The sequence below is a fragment of the Silene latifolia genome, chromosome 4, assembly GCF_048544455.1.
Source record: "Silene latifolia isolate original U9 population chromosome 4, ASM4854445v1, whole genome shotgun sequence".
Taxonomy (NCBI): Eukaryota; Viridiplantae; Streptophyta; class Magnoliopsida; order Caryophyllales; family Caryophyllaceae; genus Silene; species Silene latifolia.
In genome coordinates this window covers 9,776,997-9,799,789 of record NC_133529.1, presented here as the reverse complement: position 1 = coordinate 9,799,789, position 22,793 = coordinate 9,776,997, and the positions used below count along the sequence as shown (strand labels likewise).

Genomic DNA, 22,793 nt, shown 5'->3' with positions numbered 1-22,793 from the left:
AAGGTATTAGCTTGTCATTCTTTAATGAGTGATGAGTTGTAAACATTCAAAGGATGATAGCTCCCACTAAATTCCATGTCTTCACATGAGAATTTCCTAACTCCCACTCAATTCTACACATTTCGAAATTGACTTCTCAATCGAAATTTATCAAGAATTGAAATATAAATTGCATTGCCAAGTTATTAGGATAAAACCATATATGTTCTCATCATATCCTTTCAAAATACCTATTTTGAAGTGGTCTCATCTTAACCTTACGGAAAGAGATTTTAAATCTCCAACACACTCATGTCATGATGATGTGTAGCAATGTCATTATTCAAATATAAATAATATCTAGAATACGTCCTTCGAAAATACCCTTTTGGAAGGAGGTTTAACCATTTCATAATGAGGTTAAGCAATGACATTTGCGTGGTTAAAACTTTGGCCATGGAAGATATCGGTATATCAATCTTTGCAACTCGATCATAACTAGTATGTTACTATGATTCATTTAGGCTCTTAAGTAAATCTCAAGGTTGAAACTATTGGTCAAATATTTCATAAACTTAGTCAAAAACTTGTTAAGACTTTACATTAGTCATTTTTCTTCCAAAACTTTCTTTTGGTCTCCTCGTGTAGTTATCTTGAGAATATACTCTTATGATTACTTCACTTGGTCTCTTTAGTCATATAGAACTAACTTGAGACCATAGATCTCATCTATTCGGCATATCTATGTAAATAGATATACCTTCATTCAAATCATTCTCTCTTGCGTAGATCTTCATTTACACAAGTACACAATTTTATCTTGCCTTGTGTGTTGTGTCCTCATTTTTCTCCCACTCTATCTTTAGAATAAATACACTATAGATTCAAAGATAGCATATGAGACACAAGTTAATGATGTTGAAGTATAAGGAGAACTATCTCATAGATAGACTAATGGATATTGATTTCATATGTGTACTTGGTGATTGACATTCCTTTAAGAGAGTTCATAGACTCAAAATCGCTTTATAAATGATCATACACAAGCCTTAAGCATGTGGACATATAATGAAACCCGTCATTATATTTGTCTATTAGATCACTTTAAGTGAATAATCTTATGTTTCAAAGTGCAAGCATTAAAAGATGAATTTTAGAACATAAAAGGATAAATGATAAAACGGGTGACTTGGGTTGCAAACCAAGTCACTATCATCCAAAATACAAACCATTATCCAAAATACCTTTCCATGTCGAACACGGAAACTTAAAGTTCTAAAATCCAAAATATAACTTAAAATAAGACAATGAAAAGCAAAGCTCCATAAAAGCTATTCATAGCTTCTCCATGGTTACTCATGCTTGCTTTTCCTTTCCCTTGTCTTTGCTTGGTGGAGGCCCTATTTACAATAAAAGGGAGATACATTATCACAACTTTGCATCATATTACCATAGTTGAATTAGAAACATAAAAGAAGGATAGTCATTTACCTACTGGAGTGATCTTTCCAGCTTTGATATCACCAAGGTATTTGGAACAATTTCTTTTCCAATGTCCCATACCATTACAATAATGGCATTTATCAAGAGGACCCTTCTTGATCTTTGAGGTGCTAGCTTCACAAGTCTTAGCTTTGGTGAATGTGGGAGCTTGCTTCTTGCCCTTTTTCCCATTCTTCTTGAACTTCCCCTTACTCTTAGTGCTTATGTTAAGCACATCCTTGGGAGGGTTCACATTTAACCCCATGTCCCTCTCGGCTTGCACAAGTAACTTATGCAATTCTTCGAGACACACATCCTTGTCTTGCATGTTGAAATTCACCCGGAATTGCACATATGCCTTGACTTTGGACAAGGAGTGTAGAATCCTATCTACGATGAGTTCTTTGGGGATTTCAACCTTTTGAATTTTCAAGGTCTCGACAAGCTCCAATAGTTTGAGCACATGAGGGCTAACCTTTTGGCCCTCTTTGAAGTCGAGATCAAAGAATGCCGCGACCGCCTCATATTGGACGATCCGCGGAGTTTGTGAAAACATGGTCACAAGTTTGGAGTAAATCTCATTAGCATTGCCCATTTTAAAGGCTCTCCTTTGGAGGTCCGCCTCCATCGCAAATATCAAGACATTTTTCATTGCGGCGGACTCCTTTTGGTAAGCCTCATATGCTTCCCTAGTGGCCGCGGTGGACCTAGTGGAAGGTTCGGGTGGAGAGGCCTCGGTAAGGTAACGAAGCTTGTCGTCACCTTCGGCGGCTAATTTGAGTTGGGCATCCCAATCGGAGAAATTTGACCCATTCTTTTCAAGTTTACATCGATCCATAAAGGATCGGAGCCATGACGAACTAGCGAGAGGTGTGGCGTTAGGAGTTGGTGTTGCCATTTGTTATGAGAAAAAGAAGTGGTCTACAAAACAAAATATAAGGAGTAAAACAAATGTCGTTTTAATAATAATACTCGTAAAATGTATGATTTAAACAAGTTTTATGCATTTTTCTAGTGACCTCTACCCAACTAGATAAATGATTCCAAGACCCAAATTCATATCGACTTAGGCACGGTATGGCCGATGAAACCTTTGTCAATATAACTCGATGGATTAACGTTTTAATCGATTCTACTTTTAGAACTCTTGGTCGATAAAATTACTCTAATATTTATCTATAGCCCGGAACACATGCAACTACGGTCGCGAATACTTCCGTTGAGCTCAATCCAAATTTCGAATAAATGTCTCCATGATCCAAATCCACATCAACTTAGGCACGGTATGGCCGATGAAACCCTTATTAACATGAACTCGGTGGATTAACACTCATCACCCACTTCCCCTACGTAACAAGGTTTGTACCCCGGTAGGGCCGAGTGCACTCCCTCGCGAAATAGGTTTTCATGGTTTCTACTATTTGGTAAGGCTATGTTTCAATTAATTGTTTTAGCGAGAGGTCATGTCAATTTATTATCTATCACGTTTTAAGTGAACTAAAGCGGTGAACTACGATAATTCTAATTGACACGGTCGATAAACTCGATAAAATAAGGATGCATGTTTTAGTTATGGCGATTTAGCGATGCATGTGACATAAAATAAAATGCAAGCATAAAGATAAATAAATCCTAGTATGGCCTTTTCCTAAAATAGAAAAACTATTTAACTATTACATATTCGGAAACCAACTCCATTGGTCCCTTGAACTTCGGTTGTGGCACGCATCTCGAGGTAACACCGTCTTTATGTATCGCCATTCTTGAAGAAATCCGTCTTTGGGAACTCCGGAATGAATAAAATTACATAATAAATTACATAATTTCCTATTATACATTTGTAACTAAAATAAAATAAATCTATTAAATTACAAAACGGTGATACGAGATCACAATAAAATTACAACCGAATCGATATTCCCATACATTTCGGGAAATAGCAATTAAAATCTAAGGCCATACTAAGTAAAATTACATAATTCAAAATTACATAAATTAAAATTATGACAATCATAAAGAAAATGCAGCATTATAATATGTATGAACATGCTCAATTTTATGCTAAATCGCCTTTAATTAGCCAATATCGTATATTACTCGGTTTTTACGGATTTGCGTGATTTCAACATTTTACAATCACAAAAATTACATAAATTCATATTTATGCATAAGTTAATTACCCTAACCTCTTAGGACTCAAAATATAGTCTTCACTAATAATTTGACCATAATTAACTCATATTTACAAAATTGTTCATCAATGGTCCAAAATTACAAAAATAAGCTATTAAACTTCAAATAAATCACAAAATTTCAAATAAATTCAAAATTTGAAATTTAAACTCATGAACATTCTGGAAAAATACCATGACACTCATAATGTTCAAAATCTTAGGTTAAAAATTTCAAAATTTTTCCGGAAAAATAATGTTGCGGTTTATCGGTTTTAACTAAAATAATCATAAAAACATGGAAAAATTATATTCATTAACTTTTCAATTTTAGATCTAAAAATGATAATAAAAAGCAACATTAGACGTTTTTCCTAAGTCATAGATTATGTTTTATTAATTTTTCACTAATAATGTCACTATTTATGCTATTTTTCTTCAAAAATCCATAAATCATGCAAAAAGACTTCTTTATAGCCAATTATTTTACACACATCTTGTAAAATTGCATGTGAAAACATATTAAATTTCTATGACCAGATTCGAAATTTAACTCATATTAACCTATTTTTCACCTAAATCCGAATTTAATAATGAAAAATCCATTTTTCGAGCATAACAAGTCCAAAAATTATGAAAATTTACAGGTTATCTCAAAATAATATATGTGACAACATATCCAAAAATCACTGGAAAATTCGAAGTATAGCTAATTTTAGACCAAAAATGACATTTTTACTCATGAAATCATATTTAAATGCCATTATTGTAAAATATGAACAATAAAAATCCGTAAAATTAACCAAAATATCCTAAAACATTTTAGGACCAGAAATATAAACATGCATGAATTAATTTCGTGATATATCATAATAACCCAAATTTTACAAGTTTTATATGTTATTCTTATAACTCGGAAAAACTTTTAACCGATTTGCATGCAAACAACCGTGGCTCTTGATACCGATTGAAGGAAATGTAGATCTATATACATACTAACATACTCATATATGTTAAAATTAATTTGTCATAAAATTAAATATGGATTTTATGCATGCAAACAAATGATAAAATAGAGGAGAAATCATGTTCTTACATTGGTGATTTCGGTTTTATGGGCACAAAAGAAATCTCCTTTTCTTTTGTTCTTGTGCTTTCCTAAGATGGAAGAACCAAGATCCAAGTGTAGGATCTCTCCTTAGGATTAATACCCAAAGCTTTCTCTTAATTAAGATTAAAATTATGAGAACTAGTACAATATTAATCTAGTAAAAATTGACCCAAAAATATTATAATACACTTAATATTTTCGGTTTATAGAGAGAAGAAAAAGGGATTTATTTTTCTCTCTAGAATACTAATTTTTGGATGAGTGATGAATGAAAAATGTGTTACACAACATTTTGTATATTATTAGGTAAAAATATGAAAAAAAAAAACCATGATGGTTTTTGCCTTCTCAAAACCGGGTGGAAGGGGGGCTTTTAGGGGAGCCAATGCATGCAATTGTTGCTCTTAACAATAAACATTAGGTTTGCATGGCTAAATAGTAGGTAATCATTGTGTTTCCATTATCTTAATCAAACACAATATTAGCCTATTTCTTCCCCTAATTTCGGCACACATGGATAACAAGTAATCCATTTTATTTTTGTCAATTGTCAATATGTCACATGTCATATGTCACATAAATTTGTCATGCAATTTTTAACATATTAAAAATCAACATATTATTAAAAATACGTCACATACAAAAATCGACTTAGTAATTTCATAATTACTTGTACCAAAATATTTTACTATTTATAAATCACAACAGATTGTATTTATAATAATTCATTCAATTCCGATTGTTTCTTTAAACAATAATTTCATCCGAGTAATGATACAATTCGATTACTCAGACCGTATCTCATTTAATCACATTTCAATATGATACGTAAATTTTACTTCCAAAATTGTCCGTCAATTTTCAAATAATTTAATTAACTCGTAACGTTATACGATTAATTAAATAATCAATTAAGAGTGTTGCCCTATAGGTATGACCTAGGGGGTCAACTGATCACCACCGTCGCACGACAGTAATGTCAAACTCTAGTCAGCCAATCATTACCGATATATGTTGACCAATTGACAGTAACAATATTACTTCCCAATTGTATTCTTTATAATGAGATTTAAACATGTGATCATCATGATCAACAGTCGTGATCGCATTATTGTCGGAGGACACATATTCCAACACCCTTCGTACTAGAGCACGAAGCGCACTCACTGTGTCGGGGTTGCCTAAGCCCCGACAGTTGATGCTTAAGATATTTATTGGACCCGGCGGGGTTTAACTACGTCAACCTCCTCCCCTGGTATTAAGACGCCCCCGTTTGAAACTAGCTTCGACCTCTTCTGCATTCCACCACCGGTATTCTCATCTCTGCCCCTCTTACCCGAATCATTTACAATCATTTTTGGGTTATCGATTTTTGGTACATCCTGTCGCATCACCCGTGTCCACTTGCTCCCCTTCACCCCCATTACAGCATCACCATCTCCATGCATCCCAACACTCCGAGCGACATTCCCCACCCCCTTCCCTCATTTAGCTCAACCTCCATGTTGCGAACTGTTGGGTTTGTGCCTTGAATCTGTTAATCGCCGCTTCGAATGACTATGCGGAGGTATCCCTATCTGTTATTGGGCTAGGATCAGTCTTGAGCCTTATTAGTTAAGTCTGTATTAGGTCTTAGAAAATATTATATAAACTCTCTAAGCATCTCCCTAGTTGTCATGCTTATCATACCATCTAAATCTGTAATTTGATGAAAAACTCCTCACATATTGATAAGGTTATTTTCAGTCGTTTGGCCTTAATCAAAATAAATCCTAGCTTAGTACTAAAAAAATAGCTAGTGGTAAGTCAGGTATCGAATCCACAGGGAGGCGGTAATAATCTATTTGCTAATATTTAGATTTGTCTTAAAGTAACAATTTCAAGGGGATTTTGTTTGTTTGATTTCTAATGACTAAATGCAATAAAAGTAAATATGACGAATTTAATAATATTAAAAGGTCTAGGGATTAGGTTCACTAGGTAGTTATTCGGGGTGTGATTTAATTCATTGATAGAGCAACTTATGTCGTTTAAGGTCATATGATCGGTCGATTCTAATATGTTCTTTAGATCTAACTTAACATGCAATCGCTATTATTAAGTTAATTATATTCATTATTGTAGCCTTTACTAGTCTTAACCCTATTGAAAATCCTAGTTTATGCAATACTAATTAATTAACCCTGCAGAAGCTAATCAACTAGATTCAAACCAACAAACTGAACAACAACAAAGAGCAATTTAACTATCAATTCATGAATATAATCCCTTTCTAACAACCTAGATCCTCATTCTCCCTAGATAAGAGGTTTAGCTACACATAATAGAGGGAACAACAATAATAATTATAAAGGAAAACATAATTAAAAGCATAAAAGATGAACAAGCAATTGAATTATTAATAATTTAGGAAAGATTAGAAACAATATCGTAATAATAATGAAGAACAAGCTAGAAGATCCGAACAATAATAATAAAACTAAACTAAGAGTATTTGAGAGAGTTTTTAGAGTAACTAAGCGAACCTAGGTAAAAATAAGACGTAAATAAACATAGGGTTCGAATTGGGTATTTATAGTAAAACATAACTGACCTAAGGAAATTGCGAAAAAGTTGGAAATAATTGGTAAGCAGCATATTGACCCCAAATATGCTGTTTCAATATGCTGTTTACTAAACAACAGCGCCTTAAGCAATTTCTCTTCCATCTTTTCCAGTGTTTAGGGGTTATACAATATTTTATGCTTAGTTTAAAAAGCGCTCCTCATTCCTCAATATGCTTAAGGTGCGCCTTGGATTAGACACTAGGTGAAACGCCTCTAGGGCATTTGAGGTGCGCCTTTTAGATAAAACTCAGCTAACGAAGCTCGCTTCTACGCACTTTCTACACCCTATGTTTCTAGATCTTTAGTTATCATGTCATTTTTTGCCCCATTATTCCCAACTTTTACTCCTTTACATGCTATTGCTAGTCAGCCTTAAAATATTTTAGAAGAATTATAGTTTTTCAAAATTTTGTTTGGAAAATACAATTATTACCAAAAATAGTGCCCCTAGTGTCCAAAAGCCGTGCGTCTTACACCTTGTTGTTTCAGCCTTTTAGCTTCTCGCGGCGCCTCTTCAAACTATGATTTTACGCCTTGAGTATGAAATTACTCGATAGTGTGAAACAATACATCACCACAATGCTTTGTTCATATGTTGTATGTAAGCAAACAGATTAGGGGGTAAATTCTCTATTATCTTGTAAGTAAATTGCTTGTTCTCTGGTCATATTCAACAATATACAATACAATCTTAATTACCGATGCCAACTTGTGGTAACACCGTATATCCTGATCATTGTCTAGGAAATGACTGGGGAAAGAGTAGCCGTGGTAGTTGGAACCCTGGAGATGTTAACATCATTTGCAAGGAAACCGGGGAAACAAGACAAACTACTCTTCGATCGTCGTACTTGAATATATTCATAGAATTCTTTTTTTTTTTTTTTTTTTTTTTTTTTTGTGTGTATCCAAGGTATATCCCCTGGGAAGTGTATCCAAAAAAGGCTGCGATGCTTCGATTCATTGATCGTATATCTGTACACAAAACTACTCTTCGATCGTCGTACTTGTCCATGTCGGCTTCTCGCCTTACCACCACCACCACCATGTTTTTAGACTCTCTCCATTTCTTTTCTCTCCATTACCTATCCATTTCCTATTCATGACCAAGATTTCATTTGAGGTCAAAACAAAGGTTTTAGTACACTTCAATCTCCACCTCAATTTTTTTATATCCCAGTCAAATCTAGATCGTCATTTTTTTTTCCTCAAAATTAAATCTTATCCAACAATTAGTGAAAATAGAATATTTGGGGAAAAACCGACTTTCCTAGGCATTCAAAACCCAATACGAAATGAGTTACAACTTATACGTTTATCAACCTCAACTAGACCATAGTTAGAATTTTATATTAAAGAAAACTTTTAATTAAAATATTTTGTTTCTTATTCGTATATCGAGCCTCAACTTTACATTTGAAACAAGGCCTCCTGAATACATTGGCCGACAATGATAGTCACCGTACATTCATTGTTATTATGAGAGACTAGTAGTAGGAGGAATACTCTGCTCATATCTGAAAAAATTAGCAGGATCTGTTTCTGTTTTCACCTTCATTAGCCTGATGAAATTGTTACCATAGTAATTCATCCCAAAAGAAGTGGTAAGATTTGTATCTTGTTTATTACCATGATTGATACCAATGTCAAAATCTCTATAGTTGAAATAAGCCATCCTTGGAGATTTAGAAACATAGGGTGTCATAAACTTGTAAAAACTCCTTGACAGTTCTACATGGTACTTATCCACATCAATCCCGGTTTCGTACCACTTGAAGTCGTATTCGATCTTGAACAAAATACCTGCACGGTGAGGATACGCAATCTCGTTCCCTGGGATCTCGCTCATCCTCCCACCATAAGGGTTCCATTCCATCACTAATCCTTGCATGTTTAACATTGTTTTGCATATTTTCTCGATTCCTTGTTTTGGTATTGGTTCGACAACAAAATCTGATTTAACCTTCCTAGAAACTTTTTCGTCTTGCCTACTGATCAGAAACTGGGTTGGAGTTTCAACCGGAGCATCCGCCCAAAATAGAGTCGAATTCACCCATGGCATTTCATTGCATTCCTTGGTTGATAATCCCAATTCGGGGAACTTCTCGTCTAATAACTCGACAAGTTCCTGAGTCGATCCGAGAAATAGCCCAATGAAGGAAAATTTCAACTCGGCTTTGGGGAGTACCGTAACTCGGACTCTTATGAAAATCTTTTTGGGTAGATTTGGGGCTATTTCTTGCCACCTATACATGGTCTCGGGCGCGCCTTGCTCAAGGGTACGTGTCACCCGAAAGACGGTCACTAAAGGTGGAACACGAACAAGCATTACTTTCCATGCTAGGACAATCCCGAAGCTGGCTGCCCCGCCTCCTCTAATGGCCCAAAAACGATCCTCCCCCATAGATGTTCTATTAAGAACCTTTCCATCAACATCGACTAAGAGCGCATCCACAACATGGTCAGTGGATAGTCCGTATTCCCTCATCAAGTTACCATACCCGCCTCCACTAAAGTGCCCGGTGACCCCTACCGTAGGGCACACCCCTCCAGGAAAGGCATGCACGCGGCTCTTCTGGGCGAGGGCATAGTAGACCTCGCCCAGGACAGCCCCTGCTTGTATAGACGCGGTCTCTTCCTCAATGTTAATTTTAATAGACCGCATATTAAGCATATCAAGAATAACGAAGGGCACTCCTACGCCGGCAATGTAGGATGTGCCCTCCATGTCATGGCCACCACCTCGGACCCTTAATTGTACGTTATGCCTTTTACAGCAGAACAGCGTAGCTTGGACATCTGACGCGTCCTTAGCCGTGACAATGACCAACGGTTTTTGGAAAACGGGGTTTAGGAACCTGCGGTTCCTAACCAACTCGTTGAAGACAGATTGGAATGAAGAGTTGTGTTTGGTGTATGAAGTTTCTGATGTCGGGTACGTGGTCGGTTGCTTCTCGAGGCAGTTAAGAAACACCGTGTCGTCTTCAGACACAACTGCAACTAACATTGTGACTAGTAATAACAATATCAACTGTTATTGTAGTTGCTCATTGTTGTTAATTTTGTTTAATTCTGAGATCAACATAATCTTACTAGCGTTATTTATAGTCTCATTTTAACACTTAGATATTTAAAAATATCCTAAGTTTTAAAATATCCTTTCACCAAGCAACGATTAGTTTTACTAAGTGGTGCAAATTTGATCGTTCAGGCAAGCCAAGTCATTTCAATAGTTTCTATGGTTGTTAACTTATTAGCTAGTACCAACTAGCTCCAATTAGTTTTTCTGAAGACTAATGAGACGAGACAGCTCGCGAATAACTCGAGATCGGCTCGATCAAAGCTCGGCTCATGCGAGCTCGACTCGGGCTTGGTTCGAGAGTTTAACGAGTCAAGTCGAGCAAGCGCTGGCTCGACTCGGAAAGCTCCTGAGCGGCTCGAATTTGTGTGATTTGCCAAATATTTTACATATAACTTTCGAGCCTTCTCATTGAAAATATCGAAAGAAAAAAAAACTCAAAAAATTAGCAATTATATATAGCTCGGGCTCAGCTCGGCTCGTTAACATCCCTAGTCTTAACATTAAACCAGACAAATAACATTCCACTTTATGGTTGCATACATAGTTAGATGCTAAATAGGACAAATATTTTGCTAATATTTAGGCATGTTGGTTTTTGCTTATTTATGCTATTTGAGCATTCAAGTTATACTCCCGTCTTAAACAAGTATTTGTGACCGAACTAACAGCAATAAATAAAATAAATAATGACTAGTTAAATGTTTCATTAAATCTATGCTAATTGCTAAGTCTTGAGCTTAACAGGTGGAGTAGGTTATTAATCACACGATAAATTGTGTGAACTAAAGCCCTTAGAGGCTTACAAGACAGAATTACCTAATTTTTTGAAGCTTGTTATGGGATAGAAACATGAAGTAACGAAGAAGAGTTTTTTTGGGAAACATTGCTTGTCTTTCTTTTGCATTATATTACAGGTCTAAGTACCAGGGGCGGAGCCAGGATTTGAAGTTATGCCGGGTTAGATTTTGAGATTGTAGAAACAAAAAAATTTCTAGGTTCAAAATCGTGTGGAACCTATATTTATAACTTCTAAGCCGAAAATGATAATATGTTGAATTTGTATGCAGGTAAATAATTTAAATAATTATAGGTGCCTTTCGATTTCACGAGAATGGTTTGTTTTTACGGAAATATTTCAATAAAAACTTGGGTGTAAGGACAACGGTTCTTCTGGAGGACACAAGAATAAGACGGAGTAATTTTGATTAAGAAACACACACATACATATTTCCTAAAGGAGTATGGGAATAAGGATTGAACCCCCGTTGTTTACTACGAATTGAGTAGACCTTATAGCAAGTCTCCAACTACCTGTGCTACATTAATTTTTTGCAAAATTTGAAAGCAAATTTTATTTATCCCCAAATTCATATAGGGCTATAGGCCATATAGCCCAAAGGCTAGATCCGCCCCCGTCTAATGCTATTGACGCCTGACGGAAGCAATTGCTAAATCCCGCATATTCTTTTACTTAATCCCACACATTTGTCCCTAATTTTCCATAACTACCCTTTATCATAAAAAAAACCTAAAAAGAATTATCCCATTCTTTCTCACAAGCCTAACCAATTCATTAACAACTCGACAATTATAAATCGTAAATTCTAATCCGCAAATACCACACGTATTTCTCCGTTTTATCAACAATTTTATTAGTACAATCTTTTAAATAATGTTTTTTCAAAAAGGTCTTTTTACAATTAGGGTTTGGATTGATGTTGGATTAATATTAACGTAGTGTTTTTGAAGTGGTGGTTGTGGCTGGGGTCGTTGAACAGGCCGGAGTAGATTGATCGTAGAGTATGATCGGTCATCAAATTTGTGGCAGCCGTGAGCCGTGATACGATGAGTCGCAAGTTGCTGACCTAAATTCACTCTTGCCTTGGCAAATTTGATTAAATAGTATGTCGGCAGATGGATTGTTATTAGGTGGATTAATATAAATGGCAAAACCTTAATTCACAAATGAAATCTTGATGCGTTGCAGGTTGCTGCAAATATCACTCTTTTGATTTAATTGATGATGGAGCAATTGGTAGGGGACGAAGGGTAGAATGAGAGGCGTTTATTTTTTGGGGTTTTCATTTTTTTTTATCTTGGTGGGTGTGAGAAATGAGAGGGATATCCTCAGAATAAGGGAAAAATGTGCGGGATTTAGTAAAATGGTGTGCGGGATACCGTTACTGGAACACCACAGCAGGATTGATGGTACGTAGTCACGTACTTCCTACGTCCGAATCATTTGTTTGCCTTTTTTATTTGCGCTTTGTAAGCTAAGAGATAAATTAATCGAAGATAAACCAATAATTGGAACGGATGGAGTAATTCATAGTTACTCCTTTGTCTATTCTTGATTACGGGTCCAACGAGCTAAGTTTGGCCAATTGACTTTTAGTTTAGTTATTCGTAGATCAACAATCTGTGAGAAAAAATTTAAGAAAAAATCACATAAAATGAAATTGAGACGATAAGGAGGTGATGACGGACTGACGGGTGATGAGGTAAACCGTAAACTCATGCCCTCAGGCCTTATGAATACTTTTAGAGATCGGGCACCTATTATGTCAAAATATAAAAGTCGTGTCCTCGTGCTTACATGTCCATGCAATAGCTATACGAAGGCCAAAGCTTATTATATAACAGTTCACTCAAGTATTCCATGTCTGTTTTAGCCGAAGGCCAAAGCTTATTATATACTACGGAGTAATAAGCTTCTTCTCAATCAAGAAGTCCACTGCTTCTTTGAGAGTCTCTCTTAGGGGAATGCACTCAATGCCTAGGCTTCTAGCTTTGTCCTTAGAAATCTGGTATGTTGGTTGAAACGGTTGATCATCCATGCATCTGCAAACGAGAAATTAATGGGACGTTAAACGAGGTTTAGCTAAGGTTGGGTAATTAAACTCCAAGAACACAAACTTACTTGTGAGGGAGTTTGAGATTTGGGTAGAGTTCTTTCAAGATATCGACAATTTGTGAAAAATGTGCCACTGTTTCGCACAAAATGTACCTTCCATTAGCTGATGGGATCTCAAAGGCTTTAATGTGTGCTTCTGCAACATCTTTGACATGAACCCATCCAAATGTTGCATTTAGGTAAGTCTCTGATTTCCCTGTAAATATTTTAACAACATGAATTAATGTAATGCAGTCACTTATGCTTATTAATGTAAGAGTTAGAGTTAATTCAAAACTCGCACCTTTTATAATATAACTCTTACCGTTAACTAAGTTAAACAAAAGGTCGCTTGACCAATTGATCACTGGCTGCAACATTGGTCCTATGACAACTACGGGGTTGATGGTGATCATGTCAATGCCATTCTCTTCGCAGAATTTCCAAGCAGCAATCTCAGCCAAGGTCTTTGAGAGAACATACGACTCCTGCGAATGAGAAAAGGCTCGCTCAAAACAGGAATACAGGACGAAGTGTGAATTCAGTAGTTCATAGTTATACATGAAGTTGTTAACAGGCCATTTTGGTATAAAAGTCGAATTCTTTGCAAACATACATACCCCTATAAACCCTTTGCAGGCTTCAGGAGTTGAAAACCAAGTTTCGTCAAATAGTGTTTCGTAGGTTATAGGTCTACCAAGATGGAAAACTGTTTCAAGAGAAGAAGTGAAAATCACACGTTTGATGATGGAGCTTTTGCGCACGAGGAAAGAACATTCAGAGTTCCCTTCACAGCTGGATCAACCAAATCCGCCTGTTTAAATATTCGTATATTTCAAAGCAACAACAAAAATGTTTATATAAGGCCGCTTTGAAATTAGAGTGAAATATTCCGTAGTTCATTGGAAAAGAAAGGGTGTAAGGAAAATTAACCTGCGGGTTTGGCGTTTCTATGAGAACAGGAGAAGCAGTATGGAATACACCACAGCATCCATCAACAGCTGAATCAAAGGAGCCTTCTTCCAAGAGGTTGGCTTCAAACAAGTGAAGCCTTTCCTTTGCTCCGTCCAATCCACGCAAGTGCTCCGTTTTTTCCGGATCATCTGCATACCCGATGCCCCAATTTGCATAACCCACATTACAGATTTATATCCATGCATAACATTAAGTTAACCTGAAGTCCTGATTTTAGCATTATATAGTCTCCCAATTACAAAGTTATATTAATTCCATGGTTATTTAATCGCAATTCCCACCATATAGTTTATATTATTACTGTAGATCTTAATGTAACCTGAGCAACATCGTCTCAAACGTATGAAATAACTTTATATGCGTTCAAATTAAAATGAATTATTTGTTTAAAAATACGTATATGCTAAATCCCGCACACTTGTTTTCTAAATCCTACACATTTTACCCTAATTTTCCATATTCGCCCTTTGGTAAAAAAACAGAATTCAAAAGACTACTAAAGAATAAAAAAGACTTCTCTCTCGTAACCTAATCTATCCCTCATCGTTAGACTATTATGGATCGTTTTTATCAATAATTTTTATTAACACCCCGTCTTTTAGTCGATGTATTTGCTATTAAAAATTAGGGTTTTTCTAGCAATTAGGGTTTGGATTAATTGGTTGTTGAAGGGTGGTTGTGGGGACGTCGGGCCGAAGTATGGTGGTTGGAGAAGTCGGCGTCCAGTGAAGGGTGGTCGATAGGCGGTGGTTGTAGGTTGTAACATCGGTTATAAATTACAGAACGGGGTGGGTATGATTGATAAGGGTGTGATAGATGGGTTGCTATGTGAAAGTGCAGTGCTTAAAAGGAGTGACCCCTGAAGCGGAGGATGTGGCTAACGTGGAGTTGTATTTGGCAAGTGATGAGGCGAAGTTTGTGAATGGGCTTAACTTGATGGTTGATGGTGGGTATAGTGTTACTAACCCTTCTTTCTCCATGGCAGTACACAAGCTCTTTGCTTTGAGGCGGGGGTTGTCGAACTGTTTAGCTATTTGTTTATGACTCTTGTCTTCAACTAGTTTTAGCTATATTATACTCTAGTTTTGCAACACACTATTGTCTTCAACAAGTGAAAACCATATGATTACATTTCATCAATTACATTAACCAAAATTAATGTTTAGTAAAACAAACAAGAACATAAAAGTACAAACAGCTCTTGTCTTCAACAGATAAATGCTCCACATTAGACAGCATTCGGAAGAGTTTAAGCTGGGTTAGAAGAGAGTCCTCACAACACGTATGCCGCAAAGGAGCTTCAACAGAAATGTGATAGCATTCATATTTGTATCACAGTATTGAGTAGCTAAATTGTTGCTGTACTGAAAATACTGTAAATTAGGGGTATCAATATGCGTAAGGTCACTGTTATTCTCTTCATCGTCGTTCTAAATAATTAGTACCATTTTCTTAAGAGAACGAGAAGAAATGTCCAGGAGATCAAATTGATCCCACAAACAGTACGCAATAGCAAGGTTTTCAAGTTAGGTAGACAAACGGGATAGAAAGGCGGGGAGGGGGCTGTCGACTCCGGGATCATCGGCTGCGGGGATGGGCTGTCAAATCGGGATGGTCGGCTGCGGGGAAAGTGTTGTCGGCGCGAGGACAGGGGTGTGAACGGATGGTCGTCGAGTGGATGTGGGTGTGGTGGGGTGGTCGGCGGCGAAGGGACGGGCGGTGAGGGAGGATACCGGTAGAAAAATATTTGGGGCTTTTTAATCTCTCTTGTTTCTCTCTCTTGTTTCTCCTTTGATGAGGAGGAGAAATGAGAGGGGTAGTCTTGGAATAAGGCGAAATTAAGTGCGGGATTGAGTAAAATGATGTGCGGGATTTAGCACGTCCCTAAAAATAAGGTCTTTGATGTTTATAATTATGATACCTATTGTTTTTTTTGTAACATCATTTAGTTTTACGTAATTATAAGATAATTTGCAAAACTCATAAAGACATGTCTCCTTATTAAGGATTCATATTATTGGTGAGCTCCACCGACCACCATGTTTATAGATAGAGCGTTTTGTATTTAATTACAAATCGGTTGTACCAATAACAATGAAATAGCTAGCTATATATACTATAACTGTGTCACTTAATGTTATACTAACTAGTATTGGTGCCCGGCTTCGCTCGGGTTACCTCTACTTACCATTCATTTTTTTTTTCATTAAATAAAATTACTTAAAGTTGCATAATTCATAAATTTAGCATTAATATATTTTTCTATGACATATCCTGCTAAAGTTACGATGAAATAAATTTTGAGACAAATTCACTACTCCCGCTATTAATATTTTACTCTTATTAATGAAACAATAGTAAACACATTTCACTATTTGCCCGTAATCATTGTTACTTTCACTACTCCCGCCGTAATTATTGTTACTGTCACTGTTGCCGCATTAATATTGATAATTTCACTATTCCCGCCGTAATTATTGTTACTTTCACTATTGCCGCATTAATATTGATTATTTCACTACTCCCGTTGTTGTTTCTACCACTTTCACTAATCTCACTGATAATATTGTTATTTTTACTATTCAAATGAGTGATTACTATCTTATAAGTATATAACTATATCCAATGTTACTACAATTCTTTTCTTTACCGACGAAATTACTTTTACTACTTAGGCATGCAATTTTAAGAGTATTATATATTTATATAAATATATTACATATGCATTAAATCAAATCGAAAGAATTATGAAATATTATATAGTATGGAAACTAACTTGAATTACTTATAACCTACTTATATTATATTTTTGTATTGTATGTTAAATAATTAACATCTCTATACATCTTGTAAACTATAAAGTTTAATAAAATTGCATATATTTTAAATTTAATATATAATTTTATGATGATAATAATTAATACCATAAGTGTGCATGTTTATATTAATTAATTATTTTATTTTAAGGAAATTGACCATCTTCTAGTCTTCTATAAATATTTAGGAAAATTACCAAGCATCTTCTTTCTTTTAGTCTCCTTGAAATTGACCATCTTAATTAATTATTTTATTTTATGGAAATTGACCATGTTTTAGTATCTTACAAATGTTTAGGAAAATTACCAAGCTTCTCTATAATTTAATTTTAACCCAAACTATATAAAATTTGCATTGAGATCCCTTAATCGGGTCCATCACACAGTGCTAGTGATTTAAAACTATATAGTATAATTAATTTGCATAACTTTCTTTAATTACATTGAAGTCTCTTGGTTTCTGGATTTAATATATAGTACTAGTATTGGTGCCCGGCTTCGCCCGGGCTACCTCTACTTACCATTAATTTTTTTTTTCACTAAATAAAATACTTAAAGTTACATAACCCATAAATTTATCATTAATATATTTTTCTATGACATATCCTAAAATTACGATGAAATAAATTTTGAGACATATTCACTACTCCCGCTATTAATATTTTACTCTTATTAATGAAACAATAGTAATAACATTTCACTACTTGCCCGTAATCATTGTTATTTTCACTACTCCCGTCGTAATTATTGTTACTGTCACTACTGCCGCATTAATGTTGATAATTTCACTACTCCCACCGTAATTATTGTTACTTTCACTATTGGCGCATTAATATTGATTACTCGTATTTCAGTACTCCCGTTGTTGTTTCTACCACTTTCACTAATCTCGCTGATAATATTGTTACTTTTACTATTCAAATGAGTGATTACTATCATATAACCATATCCAATGTTTCTACAATTCTTTTCTTTACTAACGAAATTACTTTTACTACTTAGGCATGCAATTTTAAGAGGATTATGTATTTATATAAATATATTACATATATGCATTAAATCACTTCGAAAGAATTATGCAATATTATATATTATGGAATCTAATTTGAATTATTTATAACCTACTTATTATATTTTTGTATGTTAAATAATTATCATCTCTATGCATAATAAACTATAAAGTTTAATAAAATTGCATAGATTTCAAATTTAATATATAATTTTATGATGATAATAACTAATACCATAAGTGTGCATGTTTATACTAAATAATTATTTTATTTTAAGGAAATTGACCATCTTCTAGTATTCTATAAATATTTAAGAAAATTACCAAGCATCTTATTTATTTTAGTCTCCTTAAAATTGACCATCTTAATTGATTATTTTATTTTAAGGAAATTGATCATCTTAATTAATTATTTTATTTTAAGGAAATTGGCCATGTTTTAGTCTCTTACAAATGTTTAGGAAAATTACCAAGCTTCTACATAATTTAATTTTAACCCAAACTATATAATATTTGCATTGAGATCCCTTAATCGGGTCCATCACACGGGGCTATTGATTTAAAACTATATAGTATAATTAATTTGTATAACTTTCTTTAATTACGTTGAAGTCCCTTGGTTTCTGGATTTAATATATAGTATTGATTGATTGATTGATTGATGACTAAACTTTTATGCTAAAGACACTAATAATTAATCGGTTATCATCTACACCAACTACAATTTTTTTATCAAGTTAAGAATATCTTTTTACGGAGAATCCTAATGGGAGCCCCGTGCTTTCCAACTAGTATGCTATTATTCCCATCACAAGTCTCACAATCCCCACTATAAGTAGATTATCTACCCATATTAGCTTATGCACAAATTTTTAAAGAGGCGGTCTCCCATTAATGTGACGGATCACGGATCCGTTTATCTTAAACAAGAACATATACAAGTCGAAATACCAACAAAATTTTGCGATATAGAGAAGAGAGAAAGACCATACCTAGAGATCGAACAGTGGCATGCACAACATAGCCTCGATCAAGCAAGAGCTTGACGATCCAAGATGCAATATAACCCGAAGCACCCGTCACACAAACTCTTTTCTCTTCATCTCCATCTAAATCTCGCGCCATTAATCAATATCCTCTTCTTCAGTTTTCTACTTTTCTCTTTTTAATATTAATTTAGACCACAATGTTCTATTTTTTGAAGCACTAATAAATATAATATAGACTATATTGTAACATTAAAGGAAAGTGAATTATACGTAGCACACTTTAGGATTTTGCATGTAATATTGATGGGGAAATGGGGCCACTGACACCTTATCATATCCTAACTAGTATGGATCCCGCGCATACATGCGCGGTATTCATAGATCTTTTACTTACTTTATAATGTATTATTTAAGATTTAAAATTGATGTATTATTAATTTTTCATATTTTAATATGAAGATAAAAAATTGAAATGGAAAATTAATTAAAAGAATTAAGTAAATTCATGAAATGTATATTTTAATGAAATTTTTCATCACAAAACTAATGATTTCAATTTATAAATTATCTCAAATAATTTTAAAGTTTTTTTTTGTCAAGAAATTAATAATATAAGTTCATAATTTTTTTATACGAACTAAATACTCGTACTTGGTAAAAAAAATTATGCGAAACTAATAATATCAAATTTTTCGGTTTTTCATATACGAATTTTAGATTTATACCATTTTTGTTTTATTTTTAAATTAAAAGATTATAATTTAATTAAAATTTTTTATAATGATTAAAGATTATATCTTAACTAAAAGATAATAATTTAATAAAAATAGAGTTTTGCTTCTTTATTTAGCCAACTTCTTTTTGGAGGGAAAACTATTGAAATTTTTTATTCTTTTAGTAGTAAAAATAAAGGGGAATGCAAGTTGAAAAAATATTATCCCCTTTTTAAATGTCATAGAATTATTTATTGTATGAAATAAATCAATATGGCCTAATCAAAGATAGGATATAATGAAGCCCAAAGCCCAATATAGAGCAACTTATTTAGGCGGAAAAACTTGAGAATCTCTTATTCTTTTAGTTTAAGGGGGATGTTTCTAATCGGCCACCACACGACTTCTAGCCTAGGGTTGTTCATTGGTCTGGGACAAGATCAGACCGGACCAAATTCTCCAAACTAAATATCAAATAAGGGTTAAAAGATGGACCGGGAAGGATCATATTAATATTCGGTCGGACCATAAAAACGCATGGACCAGACCGGATCAGACCAAATGGAACAAAATGGACCAAATTCGATTGTCATCGATATAATACGTGTAAACAATATATTAAAAAATAACAGTGTAAACAAAGTAGAAAATAAAATCAATAATGTTACGATTTTAAAAGTTCGGTCTATAATCCGGTCCGCGGTCCAGTTGGTTTGGTCCAGGACCGGATCGAAGACCAAAGTGGACTATAGACTTAGTCATAGCGACCGCGTGCTAAGTGCAGATCTAAAGGATATATAACACCTACAAGACATATTGCTTTAGATAGTCATTCCATGTTAGTTAATTGACCCTAAATACCCTAATTGATATTCATTGTGAACCGGAATCCTTAGATTTGTTTTATATATTTGATATCGTCTTAATTTACAATCGTTTAGTTACTATAAACCAAATAAATCAACTTTGTGGCCCAATAGTCTAAAATCTACTCATAGGTAATAAGCAGTTTATCACATTTCCTTGTGGTTCGACCCCTGACTTCACTATCTGCATTTTTAGTGTCCGTTTGAGATTATTTTGATTGAGGTGATACGACTTTAGCCTTATCAGCACTCACCGTGTCGGGGTTGCATAAGCCCCGACAATTGATGCTTAAAATATTTATTGGACCCGGCGGGGTTGAACTACGTCAACCTCCGCCTCAGGTACTAAGACGCCCCCATTTGAAACTAGCTTCGACCTCTTCTGCATTCCACCACTGGTATTCTCATCTCTGCGCCCGAATCATTTACAATCATTTTCGGGTTATCGATTTTTGGCACACCCTTAGCATCCTGTCGCATCACCCGTGTCCACTTGCTCCCCTTCACCCCCACTACAGTATCACCATCTCCATGCATCCCAGCACTTCGAGCGACATTCCCCACCCCCTTCCCTCATTTAGCTCCACCTCCATGTTGCGAACTGTTGGGTTTGTGCCTTGAATCTGTTAATTGCAGGTTCGAACGACTATGCGAGGGTATCCGTATCTGTTAGTGGGCTAGGATTTGTCTAGGGCCTTATTAGGTAAGTCTGTATTAGGTCTTAGAGAATATTATATAAACTCTTTAAGCCTCTCCTTAGTTGTCATGCTTATCATACCGTCTGAATCTGTAATATGAAAACTCCTCACATATCAATAAAAGTCTCTCCCTTCTGCCCTGTGGACGTAGCTAACACACCGTTAGTAAACCATGTAAATCTGTCCATTGCTTTCTTTATTGTTTTTATTTATCTTTCTTGCTTCTGTTATAACACGAACTCCTGAATATACCACTGCCTTCGTTATACTACCCAGTACCCACATGCTTCTCCCCTGCCCGCTCAATCATCGAGCCCACCTCTTGTTACTGACTCCTCTCTTTCAGCACAACAGAGCATGTCCATCCCCATCCCCATCCCCACCACTCTCCTCTCCCATCATCTCCACCCTCCCACGACCTTTCTTAATCCCCTCATCTCTGCCCCGCTAACTCTCCTTCCCCTCGTTAATCCCATCCTTTTTAGTGCGAAGATCAATAGTAATAGCTTGTAACTTTTCAATCATATTCGAAATAACTTCATTAGAATCATCATATTTCGCTGCATCGAAGCTCGCCCTAGCTAAGGTCTTTTGCTGCCTTACCAGGACCATCCTTGCCTGTTTTGACAACCTTCCAAGGTGATGCTCGGAGCCAATCACCAAACTCGAGGTCTACTTCCTCGTATGGTCCGTCTTCACAATCTTTCTCGCCATGCCCTATAAGCCCACACCCATAGCAGTACGTAGGAAGGCGCTCGTATTTGACATTAAAACTAACTGTTCTTCCCCCTTCATCCGAATTGGTATCTTCGCTTTCAGAGGGTTCATAATATCATAAAGAACACGAATACGGATAACGCTATCAAGCTCAACATTCGGTCCGTACTCAACACTAATGAAAATCCCCAAGCAATCTCCAAGTCACCGGGCATTCGTTGGACACGATCTCCCCCCCACATAGGAAAATGAACAAGTGAGACATCAGTAATTTTACCTGCCTGATTCGATTCCGCAAAACACCGCGGGGACTGGATGTTGGTTTCCTATTTTTTGGAAGATGAGAGCATCATTCAGAAATTAGAACTCCGTATTAAGTGTTTTGTTTATTTTGGGCTTTAATTTATATGAGCTGGTCTTATACTATGATACAGTCTTATTACAATTTGTGTACCACGAATCGTTTTGGGAAGGTCTTATAGGCTGGTCCCGATTTTCGGTAATCACTTGCCGACATCCTCACCAAAGTCCTCGGCCGCACTACCTTTGTCGATGTCTTGTCCAAGTTGGGCATTTTCGCTCCCCATGCTCCAACTTGAGGGGATATGATGGCAGCCATATTCATGGCAAGTTACCATTATGTAATACAGAGTATTATAATATGGGTTTTTCTAATATGAGCCATT

At 35.4% G+C, this 22,793-nt stretch overlaps 1 protein-coding gene and 1 pseudogene across 1 annotated transcript; both read right to left on the bottom strand.

Annotated features, from left to right (window-relative positions):
- Window positions 1-8,826: 8,826 nt before the first annotated feature.
- On the bottom strand, window positions 8,827-10,356 carry LOC141651033 (berberine bridge enzyme-like 7). The gene has a single exon (XM_074458761.1). It carries the CDS (start codon window positions 10,354-10,356, stop codon window positions 8,827-8,829), a length of 1,530 nt encoding a protein of 509 aa, XP_074314862.1.
- A 2,551-nt stretch (window positions 10,357-12,907) lies between these two features.
- Window positions 12,908-19,249, bottom strand: LOC141652849 (phenylacetaldehyde reductase-like; annotated as a pseudogene).
- Window positions 19,250-22,793: the final 3,544 nt, after the last annotated feature.